Genomic DNA, 16,898 nt, shown 5'->3' with positions numbered 1-16,898 from the left:
TCTCTGAGGCCAATTTCCCCAATTTTTAATAGGGATAAAAATAATACCTACCTTCATGAATTCGCTGTAAGGCTGCAACTAAGCTATATGAGAGAGAGGGCTTACCCAATTTTGATCTCCAAAGCTTAGCCACTATTAGATTTAATACCTAACTCTATTACTTTGAATGAAAGCATTCACTTACATTACAAGTTTCAATAATTCAAGTCAATATTTTTAATAGCTACTCTGACAATATTTGGCTCAGGCACATTAAATTTTTAAAAATTTTATCTGAGTAAAATATTCAAAATCGTTTTTAAACAATTTAACCTCCAACAGAATAAATTAAAAACTACATTCTCTTGCCCCATCCTCTCCCATTTTCTTCTGCTCTGTGGAAGCAACTGCTTTTAACTCTTTCAGCTCTGACAGTTAATACCTTATCTCTAAATAACAGTCCTATACCACTATTTCTATATTTATACATTTTAGACGTCATTGTATTGACTTCCTGTTGTTTTAAGGACTTAACTTTTACATTTAAGCAACCTCTCTACCCTCCATCCTATTACGATAGTGTTCTTTTCTTATATAATTTTGAGGGGAGAAACTAAACACCTTTACTATTTTTTTCTCTATCTGTTATCATCATATCTTTAATTTCCCCCCAATGTTCCATCATAGTAGATAACAAGTCCTCCCTTTAATAGAAACTTCCATTCCTCCATTCTGCATTCTACTGACCACTAACATCTAGTGTTACTATTGAGAAGTCTGATGCCATTCTGCTTCTCACTCCTTTGCAATAAATTATTTTTTCTTCCTGAAACTGTTTGAAGATTGTTTCTTTCTCTCTGATGACTTGAAATTTCATGACTCTTTGATCCTGTGATCCTTTTTAATTTAAAGCCTTTTGGAGCCTAAGCACATTTCATTGAAAGTAATTTGTTAAATATGCAGAACATGTGTCACAACTGCAAGAAGACATAAAAATAAGTAAGATAGTTCGGCTGTCAGGAAGATTTAAATTACTAAGAAGGGAAAACAAACACGACAGTGATAATAATAGGTGAAATACTGTCTATGACATTAGATAAATGCAAAGGATTTAGAGAGCTCAGAGGAGAAAAAAAACATGTCTGTTTTTAAGGAAAGAGTGGGGAGGCACAAAATGGTTCACATAAATGTGGGAGCATTTCTGGTTAAGAACTGAAGAATGAGTGAGCCGGTGGCATGGAAGGGTGGCATTTAAGACAGAAACAGCATGAATAAAAAACATGACATCAGGAAAACAGAGGATGTATCATTCAGGAAATATTGACTAATTCCATTTTGACAATGACATCAAGATACGTGTAAGGAGAAATGGCAGGCAGATAAATAATATAGCTGTTAAAGTTGACTGAGCATGGAGAACCTCAAGCACCCATGCCAGAGAGTCTGAAAGTACTCTTCCATTCAGTTAGCATTTTGCAAGTTACAATTTAAAATTAATAACTACTAAAACAATACTGGAAGGAGAAATGAATTCAGGTTCAACTAACAGTTATGAAAATGGACTTACATATGATTAGATCTTCTTCCTCTATTTGTTTTCTTTCCTATGACTGGAGTGCCAAAATGTTCAGGGTTGGTGAGTGGGAGCTGGTCTAATGTCTGTGGGTAGGAACATAAACCCATCAAAAGTTATTACGTTGCAAGTTTCTTTTTCTTTTTAAACCAAATCAGTTTAAGAATATGCTTAGATTTTGAGATTTAAAACTTCCCCTGAGGGAGACAAAAATACAACTTTCCTAAAGATAGAAAACTCTCATTTCAAAGATATTAGAATAAAGATGAATGAGCCCATGGCTGGAAAAAAAAAAGTGAAAAGAAATTTAGTTTTTCTCTCTAGATAATTTCATTATCTATTTGAGGATTGACAGACTCCTAAGAATGATTAAAATATAAAACAAAACAAATAAAACTCAGTGGAAACAACAGATTTGAGAGATAAGAAATCTATGTGCAAGTACCTAACCCCTAGGTTGGGCCAACTGCAGCTCGAATTTTTCTTTGCATATAGGGCATCCCAATCCACAAGATAGAATTCTTAGTAAGTAACAGAAACGAAATTATCAGGATAAGCATCAACTGCTTGAGAAAAGGGCTTCAGATATCCTATATTATGACTTTGCAAACATTTTCTGCAGTAAACCTTTCTCCCCCGACCTCTGACCCCACCACCCCCGTCCCTTGCGGCTTGCGGGATCTTAGTTGCCCAACCAGGAATCAAACCCGGGCCCCAGCAGTGAAAGCACCTAACTACTAGACGGCCTGGGAATTTCCTGCAAGAAACCTTTTTTGAAGAAAATGTAAAAATCAGTTTTTCTACAGTTAATATTTTATTTTCCCTTCCTTTTTAATCTGCAACATCCAGTACTGTGCTTGGTATGAAGATAATAATCAACAAATGCACACTTCTTTCTTCTGTTATCACTTCTGTTATCAACTGGTAATTCATGTCAACCCTTTTATCTCTCACCCCATTCAAAAATAATGATTTCCAGGGAAGGAACTGGTTGTTGGTTAAAAGCAGAATGAAGAAAAAGGGATTCTGAAATCCCTTCGTTTCTCCATATCAGAGACTTCTTGGATTTTTCATGCCATTATTTCCTGAAAAGGTTTATATATCTAAAAAGTTAAGGTATCAGTCTGAAGATGCTATCCCAACTAATTCTCTGAATATCAATGTTGGTAATATTCTTACTTTTTCTGCATCTTAATGATTTTCCACAGTTACTATTCCTTTTATTCCTCCATCAGAACCTTTGCTATTGCAGATACTTTTATGAACACAAGGGGAACTAAAGAGCCCAGAAAAACTGTCAGAGTGGAAGTGAGGGTGAGGAACTACTTAGGATAAAGACTTCTCAAAGTTACAAACAAGAATGTTATGAAAGGGTGTCCATCAACTTAAAGATCAGATATCTAAATACAAACTAATGTTAATATTTAAAAGAAAAGTTTTAACTTTTATTTTTAAAACTGAGATAATTTTGTTGAAACAACGATGAACTAAAACATGAAAGGGGGAAGCATATTCATCTATTTTGCATAATTTGTTAGAATATATGTAAATATATTTAAGGTACATATAGATATCCAACAACAAAGAATACAGTACAGGAAAAAGGCAGTAACGATAGACAAAAATCGTAACTTTTATAGGGCTGAAAACCTAACCTTTCAAATTTAGTTTGTAAGTCAGGCATTTAAAAAATATTTGGAGGCAAAAGCTGGCCCAAATACAGTAATATGCCAGACAAAACCTCTTCAGAAATGACCTGTCATTAACTCCTAATTATGCTTCCCAAGGGTGAAAATTTCAAAGTACTGTATTTGGTAAACAGGAAAAATAAATTAATTGGCTTCATTTTCTGTCAAGCTAACAAAAGAATTAAATGCCCCTCCCCTAAAATTAAGGCTGCTCTCTTGAAAGCAGAGATTTCTATTAAGTACTGTCATTTCTATTTTAAGTATCTGCTAGTCATTTCACTTGATTTAGGAAAGAAAATATACAGGATTTCTGAAGAGTTATCTAGGAATCACATATAGGAATTCTCAAATAAACCACAATCTCTCCCTAGTATGTAAAAAAGAATTAGAATAATAGGAAGCAATATCTCTGTCCCTGGCCCCAATCCTGGAAAGCAGGAACACCTTTATTACACATGACAGAAAAGAGTAAGGGGAGGGTAGGATTTGTCCTGTCTTAAACCAACAGAGCAAAGCCAGAGACTCCTGGCTATATCAAAGGCTCAAAGAAAATTCCACAGGGCCGGGGGAAACACGCTGATAGCCCTGTTACCTAAAATGGGCTGCAGGAAATACAGAGCTGGGATTTCATCTAAATTTTCTTCAGAGTTTTCAACTGCATGTAGTAAATGCACAGAGAGAATACCAGCTGATAAAACTACTTTTGGATAATATTCAAATTATGAATGCTCTACAGAAATACCCAAACACTCCAACAGATGTCAGGAAACAGGCAACATCCTCACTAAGCTGGCTATGGCTAGAACCAGTGATTTTGGTGCGGGAATTCAAACTGACTGACCCGCTTATCATCATCTCTTATCGTGAAAATTTTGAATTTAAGTCTTTGTTTAGGTATGAAGCTTATTAATGGGATTAGTGACCCCCAATACTGCCAAGTGTGATGTGGCTTTTCACTCAAAGGCCAAAGTTATTAGTAATAATAACAATTCTCTGAGCAAACTTCCAAAAAATTAAAACTGTTTTTTGAAAATAGCAGAAATATCAAATAAGGGAAAGAATATACATAGATGGTAGATTAAATATACTCCTGGCCATGTCTCCACAGCTCCTAGTACCCTTAAATTTTTATATTTTTGATTAATTAATGCTTTGTCTCCTTCAAAAGCAAAAAGAAGTTACCCAAGGATAAATTCCACATCTACTTAGCTTACCCATGTATTCCCAGTACCTAGCATAGCACGTGGCATATGGCAATGGGTAAGGAATAATACACCAGTATTCCAATACCCTCTAGCAAAACATGAAGTTCAACACACATAGTCACACACAGTAAAACCGATCCTTCCTGAAGTTAAAAAGGATACATTGAGCTACTTGCTCTTATTGCTTCAGCCTTTATACTACAACTGTCTTATGAACAATTCCAACTTAAAATTCTCCTGGCCAATACAAAATTAGTATCTTCGATATTTCTCTGGATTAAATACATAAGACATATATACCTTCACTTAGGTGAAAAAAAATCAAGTCTTCAAGTCCCCATATTCATTAACCTACTATAATTATCACATGTTCTAACTAAGGGAAATGAAATTATTTCTAAGAATTACATAAGCTCAGAAAGAATTCTGTTACTTCATCAGTGTAAGAAGCCAAATTCACTGTACTTGTCCAAAGCTATATGTATTTCCTATATTTAAACCTTCACAATTAATTCATCAAATATTTACTGAAGGCTTTTGTGTAGAAAACACTACTGGGAAAAGGAAAGCCCATCAAGATGACAAAAACTTGGCTATTCCGCCAAAACAGCTTACAATTTTATAGAAAAAAAGATAAAAATAACCAAAAAGACCATAAAATAAAAATAAGAGAAGTGGAAAAGTATCAAAGATATAGAGATCAAATTTGGTTAGAGAGCTCATGAAAGACAGTCATGAAGGAGGAAGCCTTTCTCATGGCCTTGAAAAGAGCAGGGCTCAGCAGAAACCAAGAAAAGAAAGTATGAGCCATAATCTGGAAACACCAAGTAGTCTTATAAGTCAGAAGTACAGGGAAATAGCAGAGTATGAGACTGAAAAGACAGGCCAGAATCATAATACAGAGAATCTGTCCCAAATTCTGAGTTGAAATGGGAATTCATTTACGGGAAGGGAAAATAAAAAAAAACATAAAATAAAGTCTAATAATTTAAAAGAAATATTAAAATTCCCCAAAAAAACATTGTTCTAAATAGTTACTAGAAAAAAGAAATCTTGGTTTGGCCACACTGTGCATTAATTAATATTCATAGGCTGGACTAGAGAATATAACGCTATTTGCAACAAATATGTCCATTTTTAAAATTTTGAATTGCAAGTTACTGATTTACAAAACTTTGTGAACCCTCCACTCTTAGTAACTTAATAACATCTTTCAATTTTAGAGCATGATTTTGGTGCCAAAAAGTGCTGGTTTGAGAACCAGTTCTGATCATCACTTTCATCAACTCTGAGCTGGAGATAAGCATTGTATCTCCCTCATAATGTTGTAAATGCAAGGATGTATGTAAAGCACTAAGCAAAGTCCCTGGCAAATATGAACACTTCATTTATTCATCCAGCTAATGTTTATTCAGTTCCTACTCTGTGCCAGCCACTGTTCTAGGAACTGGGAAAAAAGTGGTGAAGAAGACATACAAAATCTCTGCCACTGAGACACATTCTAGTGAGGAAGGCAGACAATACATAATTAAGCACATATACATATTTTGGTGGTGAGAATGATCTGGGCTATAAAGAAAACTAAACCAACCTTAAAGAGCTATGAGGAATGGAAGGGACTATTTTAGAAAGGGCAGTCAAGCAAGCCTTCTTCAAGGAGAGGCTATAGTAAATGTCAGTGGTTGGCAGCAGGAGTAGTTAGGGATGGCTTGCAGTATCTACATAGCCTTTAATGATGATGGGGTTCAAGTAGATTACAAATGAGACATCTCTTTTCTACAATTATTTACAAATTAAAGGACTCTATAGAAAAGTTGCCTAACGGTAATAAACAATCCCGTTGTTTTTTCTTCATGGACAAATGTTAAAATACATTTTTTTTAGACAAAAAATCCCACAGAGAACCTGGTACTCAAACACAAGGCCTTAAACAGGTTTCACAGACTACACTCTCACGCTGTTATGTATTAATGAATTTTCCTGATTAACAAGTAAGCTGCTTGAGTTGAGAAAGCAAAACTTTCCTGCCCCCGGTACTAAATACTAGGACATGTTCATTCGTTAAGTGATTACTTACTTCACTTTCGGCAAAATGCCTCTCTCCTTTCAGGCACAGTGAAGACCGTCTCAGTGTCTTCTCATCTCCATCATCAAAAACTGTGAGAAGAGGTAGAAATGGCAACTACTGAAGGGTTTTTCAAAGATTAACAAAATGACATAAACTATCATTTAACTTTCTCAGTGCAAACAGAGCTATTGTTTTAAAAGATTAGATCTGAAATTCAGTACACATTTTAAGTTTTGTAGCAAACAACTTCAAGTGTAGAGTATGTTTTCCAATTTCTAGGGAAAAAATATATATATACCTGTAATGAAAACATCTTCCCTGGAACAGAAAACATCAAATGAAAATAAGAAGTTAGCATTTCAGAAAGAAAGCTTTTAAATGCTGATTAATCCTTCTCAATATGGTAAAGAAAAAGCAAATTTTCCTATAGGTAAATACTGACAAATTTACCTAATAAACAAAAAATAACAGTACAAGTTTATATATTCAGACTGCCCCTAAAAATTACCCTATTTTTATTATTTAAAGCAGTGTTTCTCAACCTCAGCACTACTAACATTTTGGACCAGATGGGGACTGTCATGGGGACCTGTGCACTGTGAGATATTTAACAGCATCCCTGGCCTCCAGCCACTAGATGCCAGTAGCACCCCCTTCTCAGTTGTGACAACCAAAAATGTCTCCAGATATTGTCAAATGTTCCCTGGGTGGCTAATTTGCTCTCACTTGAAAACTGCTTATTTAAAGTACTAAAATGTCCCAGAAAATTTGTTGTAAGTTTACATATATACAGAATAGATGTACACTTTATGATATAATAATCTTAGCATATGCTACATTCCTCACAAATCACGGGAAGAGAGTACCTCTATTTTAAATAAAGTTACCAGGCCTTGATTTTATAAACAGAGGTTTTTGCCAAAAAAACAAAATTAGGTTCTTATATATAATGTGAGCTTTTACATCACAAGAGACTGGATAAATAACTCTTCGTACTTTTTAAAAATGTAGTAACTAAAATAGTCAATGATAAAAGTGTCAATCACACCTAATTATCAAACAGACTTAACGACACAGAACCGCTCACGGTCCTGTAACCTACACAAATGCAAATATATCCTTAGGCGTCAAAATCAAATTTTCCCTCTCCACCAGGTTTTTGTTCTCATACCACAAAACGTTATCATTACTATTTGAAAGCTCCATCAAATTCTGACATCACCAAAGACATTTTACTAGATGTTTACTCTCATCTCTGAGATCATTAAACAGTAAGAATTTTTACCATTCAATAAATAATACTGGGATAATTACTCTGTTATCAATTTGGAAAAAAATAGTATTTGATCATATTTCAGAACGTTCAAAAAAAACTGTGGGTGAAATAAAAAGCTCTTTGTAAAACAAAAAATAGAACTTTAAATTGAAGAATACATTGGAAAACAAATTTACAACACTGATGGAAGGAAAGCCTTCTTAAACAAGACTCAAACTAAAACGACAAAGGAAAAGGTGACCACAGAAAAATGGACTATGATTTGAAAATTGATAGCAGAGATAAGAGTAAAGCAATAGAAGAACACTGGCAACTGAAGTGGCAAAGGTTAACATTCCCTTTATACATTTAAATATATAAACTCATACCCTGAAAATAAGAAAACGATAACCTTCCCAAGAGGAAAAGGAGCGGACTGGGAAGACACTATAAACTGGCAATTCAAACGAGAGAAAATACAAGTGAAATAATGTTCCTTTCAATAAACATATGAAAATATGTCCAATCTCACTACTAATCATGGGAGGAGCATATTAAAGCAAAACTGAGATACTATTTTGTGTCCAGATGGGCACAAATTTTAAAATATTACTAACATCACATTTGACAAGGGTTAGGACAACCACCACACTTATATACTGTTTATGGAAGTGTAAATTAACAGTCTTTTAGAAAAGCAGTTTTCATAACCTACTACAGCTTTAAAAGGATATTTCCCTTCGATCTATGCCTAGTTCTCAATGTACACACTAGGGAAATATTAGAATAATGTCCATGTACAAAAGACATTCAATCCAGCATTTATTACAACAGCAAGAAAACTGTTTGCATCATGAGTAAGTAACTGGCAAGTAACTGGCAACATCCAATGCTATGAAACATAATATTGCAGTTAAAAAATTTTATCTGTTGCACAACATGAATATTATGAACACTACTGAAATGCACACTTAAAAATGGTTAAGATGAAAAAAAATTTCTCTAAGATATACTCTGAAGTGAAAAAAGCTAGAAATCCAATTGTATAATATATACACTAATTTCAAACTATATGTTATGTACATATTTATGAAATAAATTTTTTAAAGATCTCGAAAGATAAAAAAACATTAACAGTAATAACAGGTATGGCAACTAGGGGAGGAAGTAAATCAAGAAAAATCGGCTTTATTTGTATTAGCACTGAAAATATATTTTTAAAAGAAGATGTATTCCCTTACCTACAGTGTACCAACTCGCATCTGTTAATTTATTGATTACAGCTTCTTGATATGCGCCATCAAGATTCTTCACTTCCACAATAGCTCCGACCTAAAGTATTAAAAGAAAAAAAGTTAGGAAAACTTTAAGAAGATAAATGAACAAACTAAAAACTGGCTTTTTTTTTTTAAACTAATTGAGTGCATGATGGTGAAGAATAAAATCACTACTGATGTGATTTGTGTTAAGGTGCCAGCAATTTTACTCACCACTGTTTCTGCACCATCAGTGAAAATGTCAACATAGTGAAAAAGGCAAATAATACCTAAGTATTACTATGAAAATAGTTTTGCCCTTACAATCTCCCTGAAAGGGTCTTGGGAACCCTCACAGGTCTGGGGGTCCCTGTCTGTGAAACTATCTTTGCCCCATATTACGACTCTTCTTTGAAGAAGGCTGGGGAAAAATTAACAAATAACTTTGAGGTTCTCCTTATGAGTTATAATGTACCAATAGTGACAGTCATTTGAAATATTTTCATCTCATCAAGAAAATGCTGATAATTTATATGGTTTATAAATTTATATGGTTTTTATAAGTACATCAAACTAAAACGCTTCTGTACAGCAAAGGAAATCATCAAAAATTTGAAAAAGCAACCTACTGAATGGGAGAAAATGTATTCGCAAATCACATATCTGATAAGGGGTTAAAAACCGAAAGATATAAAGAACTCATACAATGCAACAGCTAAAAAGGAATCAAACAATCCAATTGAGAAATGGACAGAGGTTCTCACACCATATACAAAAATAAACTCAAAATGGATTAAAAACCAGAAACCATAAAACTCCTAGAAGAAAACATAGGCAGAACACTCTCTGACATAAATCCTAGCAATGTTTTTTTGGATCTGTCTCCTAAGGCAAAGGAAACAAAAGCAAAAATAAACAAATGGGACTTAATCAATTAAACTTAAAAGCTTTTGCACAGCAAAGGAAACCATCAACAAAACGAAAAGAGAATCTACCGAATGGAAGAAATATTTGCAAATGATGCAACTGACAAGGTGTTAATATTCAAAATATATTAACAGCTCCAAAATTAATATAAAAAAAGCAGAAAGTCCAATTTAAAAAATAGGCAGAAGACCTGAATAGACATTTTTCCAAAGAAATCATACAGACAGCAAACAGGTATATGGAAAAATGCTCAATATCACTAATCATCAGAGAAATGCAAATCAAACCCACAATGAGATATCTCCAGGCACCTAATGAGAATGGCTTATTATCAAAAAGACAAGAATTAAAAGTGTTGGCCAGGATGCTGGAGAAAAGGAAACAAACCCTCGTGCACTGCTGGTGGGAATGTAAATTGGTGCAGCCACTATGAAAAACAGTATGGAAGGTCTTCAAAAAATTAAAAATAGAACTGCTGTATGATCCAGCAATTTCACTTCTGGGTATTTATCCAAAGGAAATGAAAACACTGATTTGAAAGGATATATGCGCCCCCAAGTTCACTGCAGCATTATTTACAATAGCAAAGATATGAAAACAATCTAAGTATCCATCGATGGATGAATGGATAAAGATATGTGTGTGTGTGTGTGTGTGTGTGTGTGTGTGCGTGTGTGTGCATGCAAGCGCACGTGCGTATAATTCAGCCATAAAAAAGAATGAAATCTTGCCATTTGCAACGACATGGGTGGACCTTGAGGGCATTATGCTCAGTGAAATAAATCAGTAAGAAAAAGACAAATACCATACAATATCACATATACATAGAGTCTAAAACACAAAACAAACAAAAAACCAAGCTCATAGACATAGAGAACAGATTGCTGGTTGCCAGAGCTGGGAAGGAAGTGCAGGTGGACAAAATGGATGAAGGGGTCAAAAGCTACAAACTTCCAGTTATAAAATAAATAAGTCATGGAGATGTAATGTGCAGCATGGTGACTACAGTCAAGAACACTGTATCGCAGGTCTGAAAGTACAGGGTAAGTCTTAAAGTCCTCGTCACAAGAAAAAAAATTTTTTACAACCATGTATGGTGATGGATGTTAACTAGATTTAATGTGGTGATCCTTCTGCAATGCATACAAATATTGAACTATTATGTTGTATACCTGAAACTAATAATAATGTTATATGTCAATTACACCTCAATTAAAAATAAAATGTATATGGTCTTTGCAGTGATAACAAAAATAAACTTGTTCCAGAAGAGACTGTCAGCCCCACACAATGCCCAAAAGAGGGAAGGAAATGTTGAAGAATTAAAATAACTTTTTTTTTTTTTTTTTTGTGGCCGTGCCGTGCAGCACGCGGGATCCTAATTCCCCGACCAGGGATCGAACCCAGGACCCCTGCAGTAGAAGCACAGAGTCTGAACAACTGGACCACCAGGGACTACTGTCAATAAATACATAGTACATTTTTTTTAAATTTAATACTCAAGTGGTCTAGTATTATTTTCATGTGAACTCACTGAAAATATATTGAGATCAAATGACTATCACTATGGGAAGTTTATTTCCTCTAGGAGAAACATAAATGCTAATACTTTCTATCAGCTGATGGAAAGCCACAAAGTACATTAGGGAACAATTCAAAATCTATATACAAAAAAACCCTCCATAGGCAAGAGAAATATTTTAACAATTTTGAGACCGAAATTTAATACACTTGCATACATCAAAATCAAAGTGGTCCTAAGCCCTAATCAAAAACAAAGAAAATTTTAATAAATAAGAAAAAACAAGAAAAATAAACCAACTATGCCACAATCAAACAGGCTGGAGCAATAGGAGAGAAAGATGGCTTGAGGAAACAAAGTTATTGTCTTTCCTATCCCTTGCAACACTGAACATTTTTTGTAGTTGGTACCAGCTAGCCTGTGCCAGGTGAACAGGGCAGTCAGGCAGCGAAGAGCTACGCTGGTGTGCTTATGAGGCAAAAACACAAATAAGGCATGGAGACGTGTGTGTTCTGATCATCCAGGGGGCACAATGCTTCAATGACAGGCTGTGCGTCCATCAGAACTTGGTCTGCCATTACTGGCTGCAAGACTTCAGCCAGAGTACTTTACCTCCCACCTCCCTTCACAGTTTCCTCTTCTGTAAAGAGCTATTATGAAGGTTACATAAGATCATATGTGCAGAGGACTTAGCACAGTACTAGCACATACTAATAAGTGCTAAATAAATGGCGGTTAACATCAAATTATACATGTGCCATGTTTTTGTCCTTTTGTCCCTACAAGTGATATACATGGGCATGTAAAATTAAAGATGGCACCTATAGGGACTTCCCTGGTGGTGCAGTGGTCAAGAATCTGCCTGCCAATGCAGGGGACACAGGTTCGAGCCCTGGTCCGGGAAAATCCCACATGCTGCAGAGCAACTAAGCCCGGGCACCACAACTACTGAGCCCGTACTCTAGAGCTCATGAGCCACAACTACTGAAGCCCGCAAGCCTAGAGCCTGTGCTCCGCAACAAAGGAAGCCACTGCAATGAGAAGCCCGCGCACTGCAATGAAGAGTAGCCCCCGCTTGCCGCAATTAGAGAAAGCCTGCACACAGCAACGAAGACCCAACGCAGCCAAAAATAAAATAAATAAATTTGAAAAAAATGGCACCTATAAAACAGAAAAGGTGGAAAATAATTTTCACAAGGCAAGATTAAAAAAACTTACAAGTTTTAGTCCTCCATAGTGCCTACTATATATGCAAGGTACTAATGCCCTGGGGATCCAATTAAAAGTTTTTAAATCAACCACCAACAAAAACTGGCAGATACACACATCTATCTAGTTCTCTGGAAAGTACAGCTTCATTAGGAAAGGATTTTTCTTGCATCTACAAATGTCTCTTCAATTCTGTTAGCATTTCTTAAAATTCACCCAGCTAGGCCAATGTCCATTTCAGACATCCTAAAGGACCAAACAGCACACAGTGGCTACCCGCACATTCCCTTTAGCTTGCTCACTAGTGGAAAGTAAAGCAGCACTAATTTCACTGGCCAATGAAAACTAATGCAAAGAAATGAAACTATCTGTATATATGAACATATTCATCACTTATAACTGCCTGATGACCCTTTAACAATTTCATATGCCAGTAGTTGCTTCAAAGAATTAAAAGCTCTGAGGATTTGTTTTGTTTTGTTTTCTCAATTTTCACATCATCATGGAACTTACATCACCTGATCCCTAGTTCACCACCTATTATTTCCGGAAATTGTACCTTTTAATAAATGAAACATGGTGAGACCAAAACAGATGAGTGAATAAAAAGCAATCAGTTTTTCCTTGATGTTCATTTCACTTCTGAACACAGGTTTTACTGTCATATAGGTTTTATTGAACACTAAGTCTACTTTTTTTCTATTAGTCTATTCAGAGAGAATTACATATTTATCAACTCAATAACAGAGTAACCAATGAATTTTTTAAAAGACTGAGATAATGACTGTTTCCCACTGAAGCATTAGAAGTAATAATGAATAAATAAATGAATTACCTTTAGTGGGCCTTTTATGTGGTCATCCTGAACTTCCACTGTTGAAGAATCATGTCTAAATGTTACCTAAAGATTATAAATTTAATTAGCCACCAAAAAAGTAAAAACAGCAACACAAGCTCGTTAATGCATGAATTCATTTTTATCATGACTAATCTAAACAAATGGCTGCCTAGTTTATACAATATCTCAATCCCTAAGTAGATTAACTGAAAAATTTCTTATTTAACAGACAACTTCCCAGACTAATTTACTTGATGATTTACATATCATATTTTATTCAATACTATTAGTTGTGAGTTTAATTGTATAATTTCTTTTCCTACAAATGAGGAAAAAAGAGGTGGCAATCTTAGGCTATTAGGTACTCTACCATTTTGCGAAGGCCTCGCTTAGTAATAAGCAGTAGCAAAAAACACTTACTGACAGCCAAGTATCAGGCTCAAGCATCAAACATATTAATCTTCACAACAACCATATTAGGTAGGTATGATTATTCCCATTTTGTTGACAAGAAAACTGAGGAACAGAAAGTGTAAGTAACTGGTCCAAGATCACAGAACTAGTACCATGGTGGACCTGAGATGCAAACTCAGGCCAACTAGATCCAGAACTTTACTGTACTCTCCCTCTGTATCAGTATAGAAATCAGAGAATGGGAAACCAGATGTGAGGTAAGTTAAAATAAAGGGATTGAGTTTAAATATTTAATTAGTTGGTAAGAAACAAAACAGCTTCCAGTACTCAGCATGGAAAAGGTTGTTTTTCTTATACAAAGCAAGAGTTCTTACAGGGATTGAACCATTAATGTGGTCTTATCTGATATGTGTGGTAATCAATTTAGGTAACAGGGTCACAAACCAGCTATGAAAGGAGATGTCCTGTACTCACAGCATCCCAGGTATTTCTGTCTCACACAACACACTACTAAGCTTTATTTAAATTATGTGTGTAGATATCTGTGTCATTCACTAGGCTGTAAGCCACTTAAGAATGGAGACCAAGTCTTAATATTAGAGTTTCAATACCTGATACCGTGCTTGGCATGTAGTAAATGCTCAATAAATGAAAACTGATGGGGAAGGAGTGTTGTTCTTCTTCCCCAGAAAAATGTATTAACTCTGAATCATAAACTAATTAAACTGATATAGAAATATACTACCTTATCTGTTGAGAAAATCATTAGCTTTGAATTATAAAAAGATTTTTAGAGCAGCCCAAAAAACTAACAACAAATTTTAGATAGCCACTACTTATAAGACACAAGGCACAAGGTACTGGCTGGCACTCTGTGCCATCAGCAGAAGCAGTATAGACTGTTTTCTTCCTTTCAATGACAGCAAGAAATGGCAGGACTGCTATGTGTCATTTTGCTGGTTCATTCATTACAGAGACACCCAGCTGAGATTATAAATCACAGTTAAAATCCAGTGAAGCATGGGTCCTGGAGTAAGACTGCTCCTGCCCAAAGGAACACCGTTTCTAACCAGCACAAAAGTGTTATCTGTAGGCCAAGCTCTGCTAAGGAGGGTCTCTACCAGCAGGGAGAGATTTTTGTCTAATTCATGTTAAGGTGTTACATGTGCTAGCAGTAGCTCTGTCTGAAAGAGTGAGAAAACTGATAAAAAGCTTTCTCTTCATCTCTAAGATAGTAATGGCAAAACATGAGTGCTCAGGGAACACCGCTATATGAAGTCAGGAACAGGAAAGGCCACTATAAGAGCTCATGCGCATCAAGCATGGGAAAACTAAGGACAGGGTGGGAGGGCTTCCCTGGTGGCGCAGTGGTTGAGAGTCCGCCTGCCGATGCAGGAGGCATGGGTTCGTGCCCCGATCTGGGAAGATCCCACGTGTCGCGGAGCGGCTGGGCCTGTGAGCCATGGCCGCTGAGCCTGCGCGTCCGGAGCCTGCGCTCCTCGACAGGGGAGGCCACAGCAGTGAGGGGCCCGCGTACCGAAAAAAAAAAAAAAAAAAAGACAGGGTAGGGGGCTAAGAACAGCATCCTACAGGCTTATGGTTAATTTAAAGGCCTTATCACAATGGTTCTTAACTGGCAGTGTAAATTAGAATCACCCAGGAAGCTTTTTTCAACATATCCATGCATAAGGAAGGAACCTAAGCATACAAGCATGGAAGAAGCTCCAGAAAAGACTCTGACACGCTCCCCTGAGGTACAAAATCTCTACGGCCTGTTTAACCAATGATGTTCAAACCAGTATTTTACGGGGTATCTGCTAACGTGGATTATAAACCCCTTGAAAATAGAGATCGGGTTATTCTCATATCCCCATCCTCCTTCCCTCCTGCAGTTTGCCACTCAATAAATAATTAACAGTTATTAGGAAGATTTTTCAAGAAAAGTAGAGGATAAGGAAGCAACAACTAGATCTACCATCATCAATTATAAATCACATCTCAATTTCATGGTTAAAATGGGGGGCGAGTCTTAAAACTGATGTACTATGGTAATTCCCATTCTGCCACTAATTTGCCATAATGGCCTTGGAGAAATCACTAACCCTTTACTGAGCCTCATTTTTCTTACAATAAAATTAAGGAATTAAACTACATGACTTCTAAGGTCCTTTCCAGCTCTGAAAGGCTAACAATACAAACAATACCAAGTCTGTAGTGAAATGGCATTCAAAATACCAACTGTGATCATCTAACTTCATTCCAATTGGAATAAAATCACAAGTAATGCTTTGTTTTCAGGTATTTTTACAATCATTACTCCTAGAAACTAAAAACTCATCTTGCAGAAGAAAAAATTTCTTAAATATACTTACCAGTAAAAGTTTAAGCGTCAAATACTAAACATATAATTTAGAAAATCTACATATACTGTACCTTGACTTTGACAAGTCTTTTCGCTGTCTTGATCTTGGCTTCACAAAAGGCTCCTCTGTATTTAGCACTCACATCAGTGCCCACTGTCAAATAGGGAGGTTCATCAAGGGCCTAAAAATGCAAACAAATATAATTAGATTTAAACTTTCTAGTTCTTTCCCAAAATCAGACCTCAGAATCGCAGATCTAATCCTGTTACAGCTATAAAAGTTGTAATAGATGAATGTATTGTTAACAAAAACAATCTATACAATACTCTAACTTAAAAATAAGTAAAATACATATCATAACGCCTATTTAAATGTACTAAAATGTACATCTATAAAAGATAAAGGCATCTTTTTTCTCTATATAAAATACATATGATCCAAGTATATCATTCCATCCACCCCTCCATCTACCCATTCATTCAAAATTTTTTATTAAATGACCACTGAAAGAAAAGGCAGATCCTTAAAACTCAGTCTAAGAAAATTTCTTTTAATATTTAGGCTATATCTTGGCAGCCACCCAAATTCAGATTAGCTTTGT

At 35.5% G+C, this 16,898-nt stretch overlaps 1 protein-coding gene across 4 annotated transcripts in view; it reads right to left on the bottom strand.

The window, feature by feature from the left end:
• ARID4B (AT-rich interaction domain 4B) overlaps nt 1-16,898 on the bottom strand; it is a 126,310-nt gene that overhangs the window by 62,459 nt on the left and 46,953 nt on the right. For all 4 annotated transcript variants that reach the window (XM_082854964.1, XM_082854966.1, XM_082854967.1 and 1 more), the window contains exons 3-7: nt 16,368-16,478; nt 13,518-13,583; nt 9,010-9,100; nt 6,523-6,602; nt 1,547-1,638 (exon numbers count right to left, since the gene is read on the bottom strand). In XM_082854964.1, coding sequence (XP_082711090.1) covers nt 1,547-1,638; nt 6,523-6,602; nt 9,010-9,100; nt 13,518-13,583; nt 16,368-16,478 — 440 coding nt within the window. The remainder of the gene's footprint in view (nt 1-1,546; nt 1,639-6,522; nt 6,603-9,009; nt 9,101-13,517; nt 13,584-16,367; nt 16,479-16,898) is intronic.

The sequence above is a fragment of the Leucopleurus acutus genome, assembly GCF_964270905.1.
Source record: "Leucopleurus acutus genome assembly, chromosome: 14".
Lineage (NCBI taxonomy): Eukaryota > Metazoa > Chordata > Mammalia > Artiodactyla > Delphinidae > Leucopleurus > Leucopleurus acutus.
The sequence above is the reverse complement of the archived record's forward strand: the minus strand, read 5'-3'. Positions and strand labels throughout refer to the sequence as shown.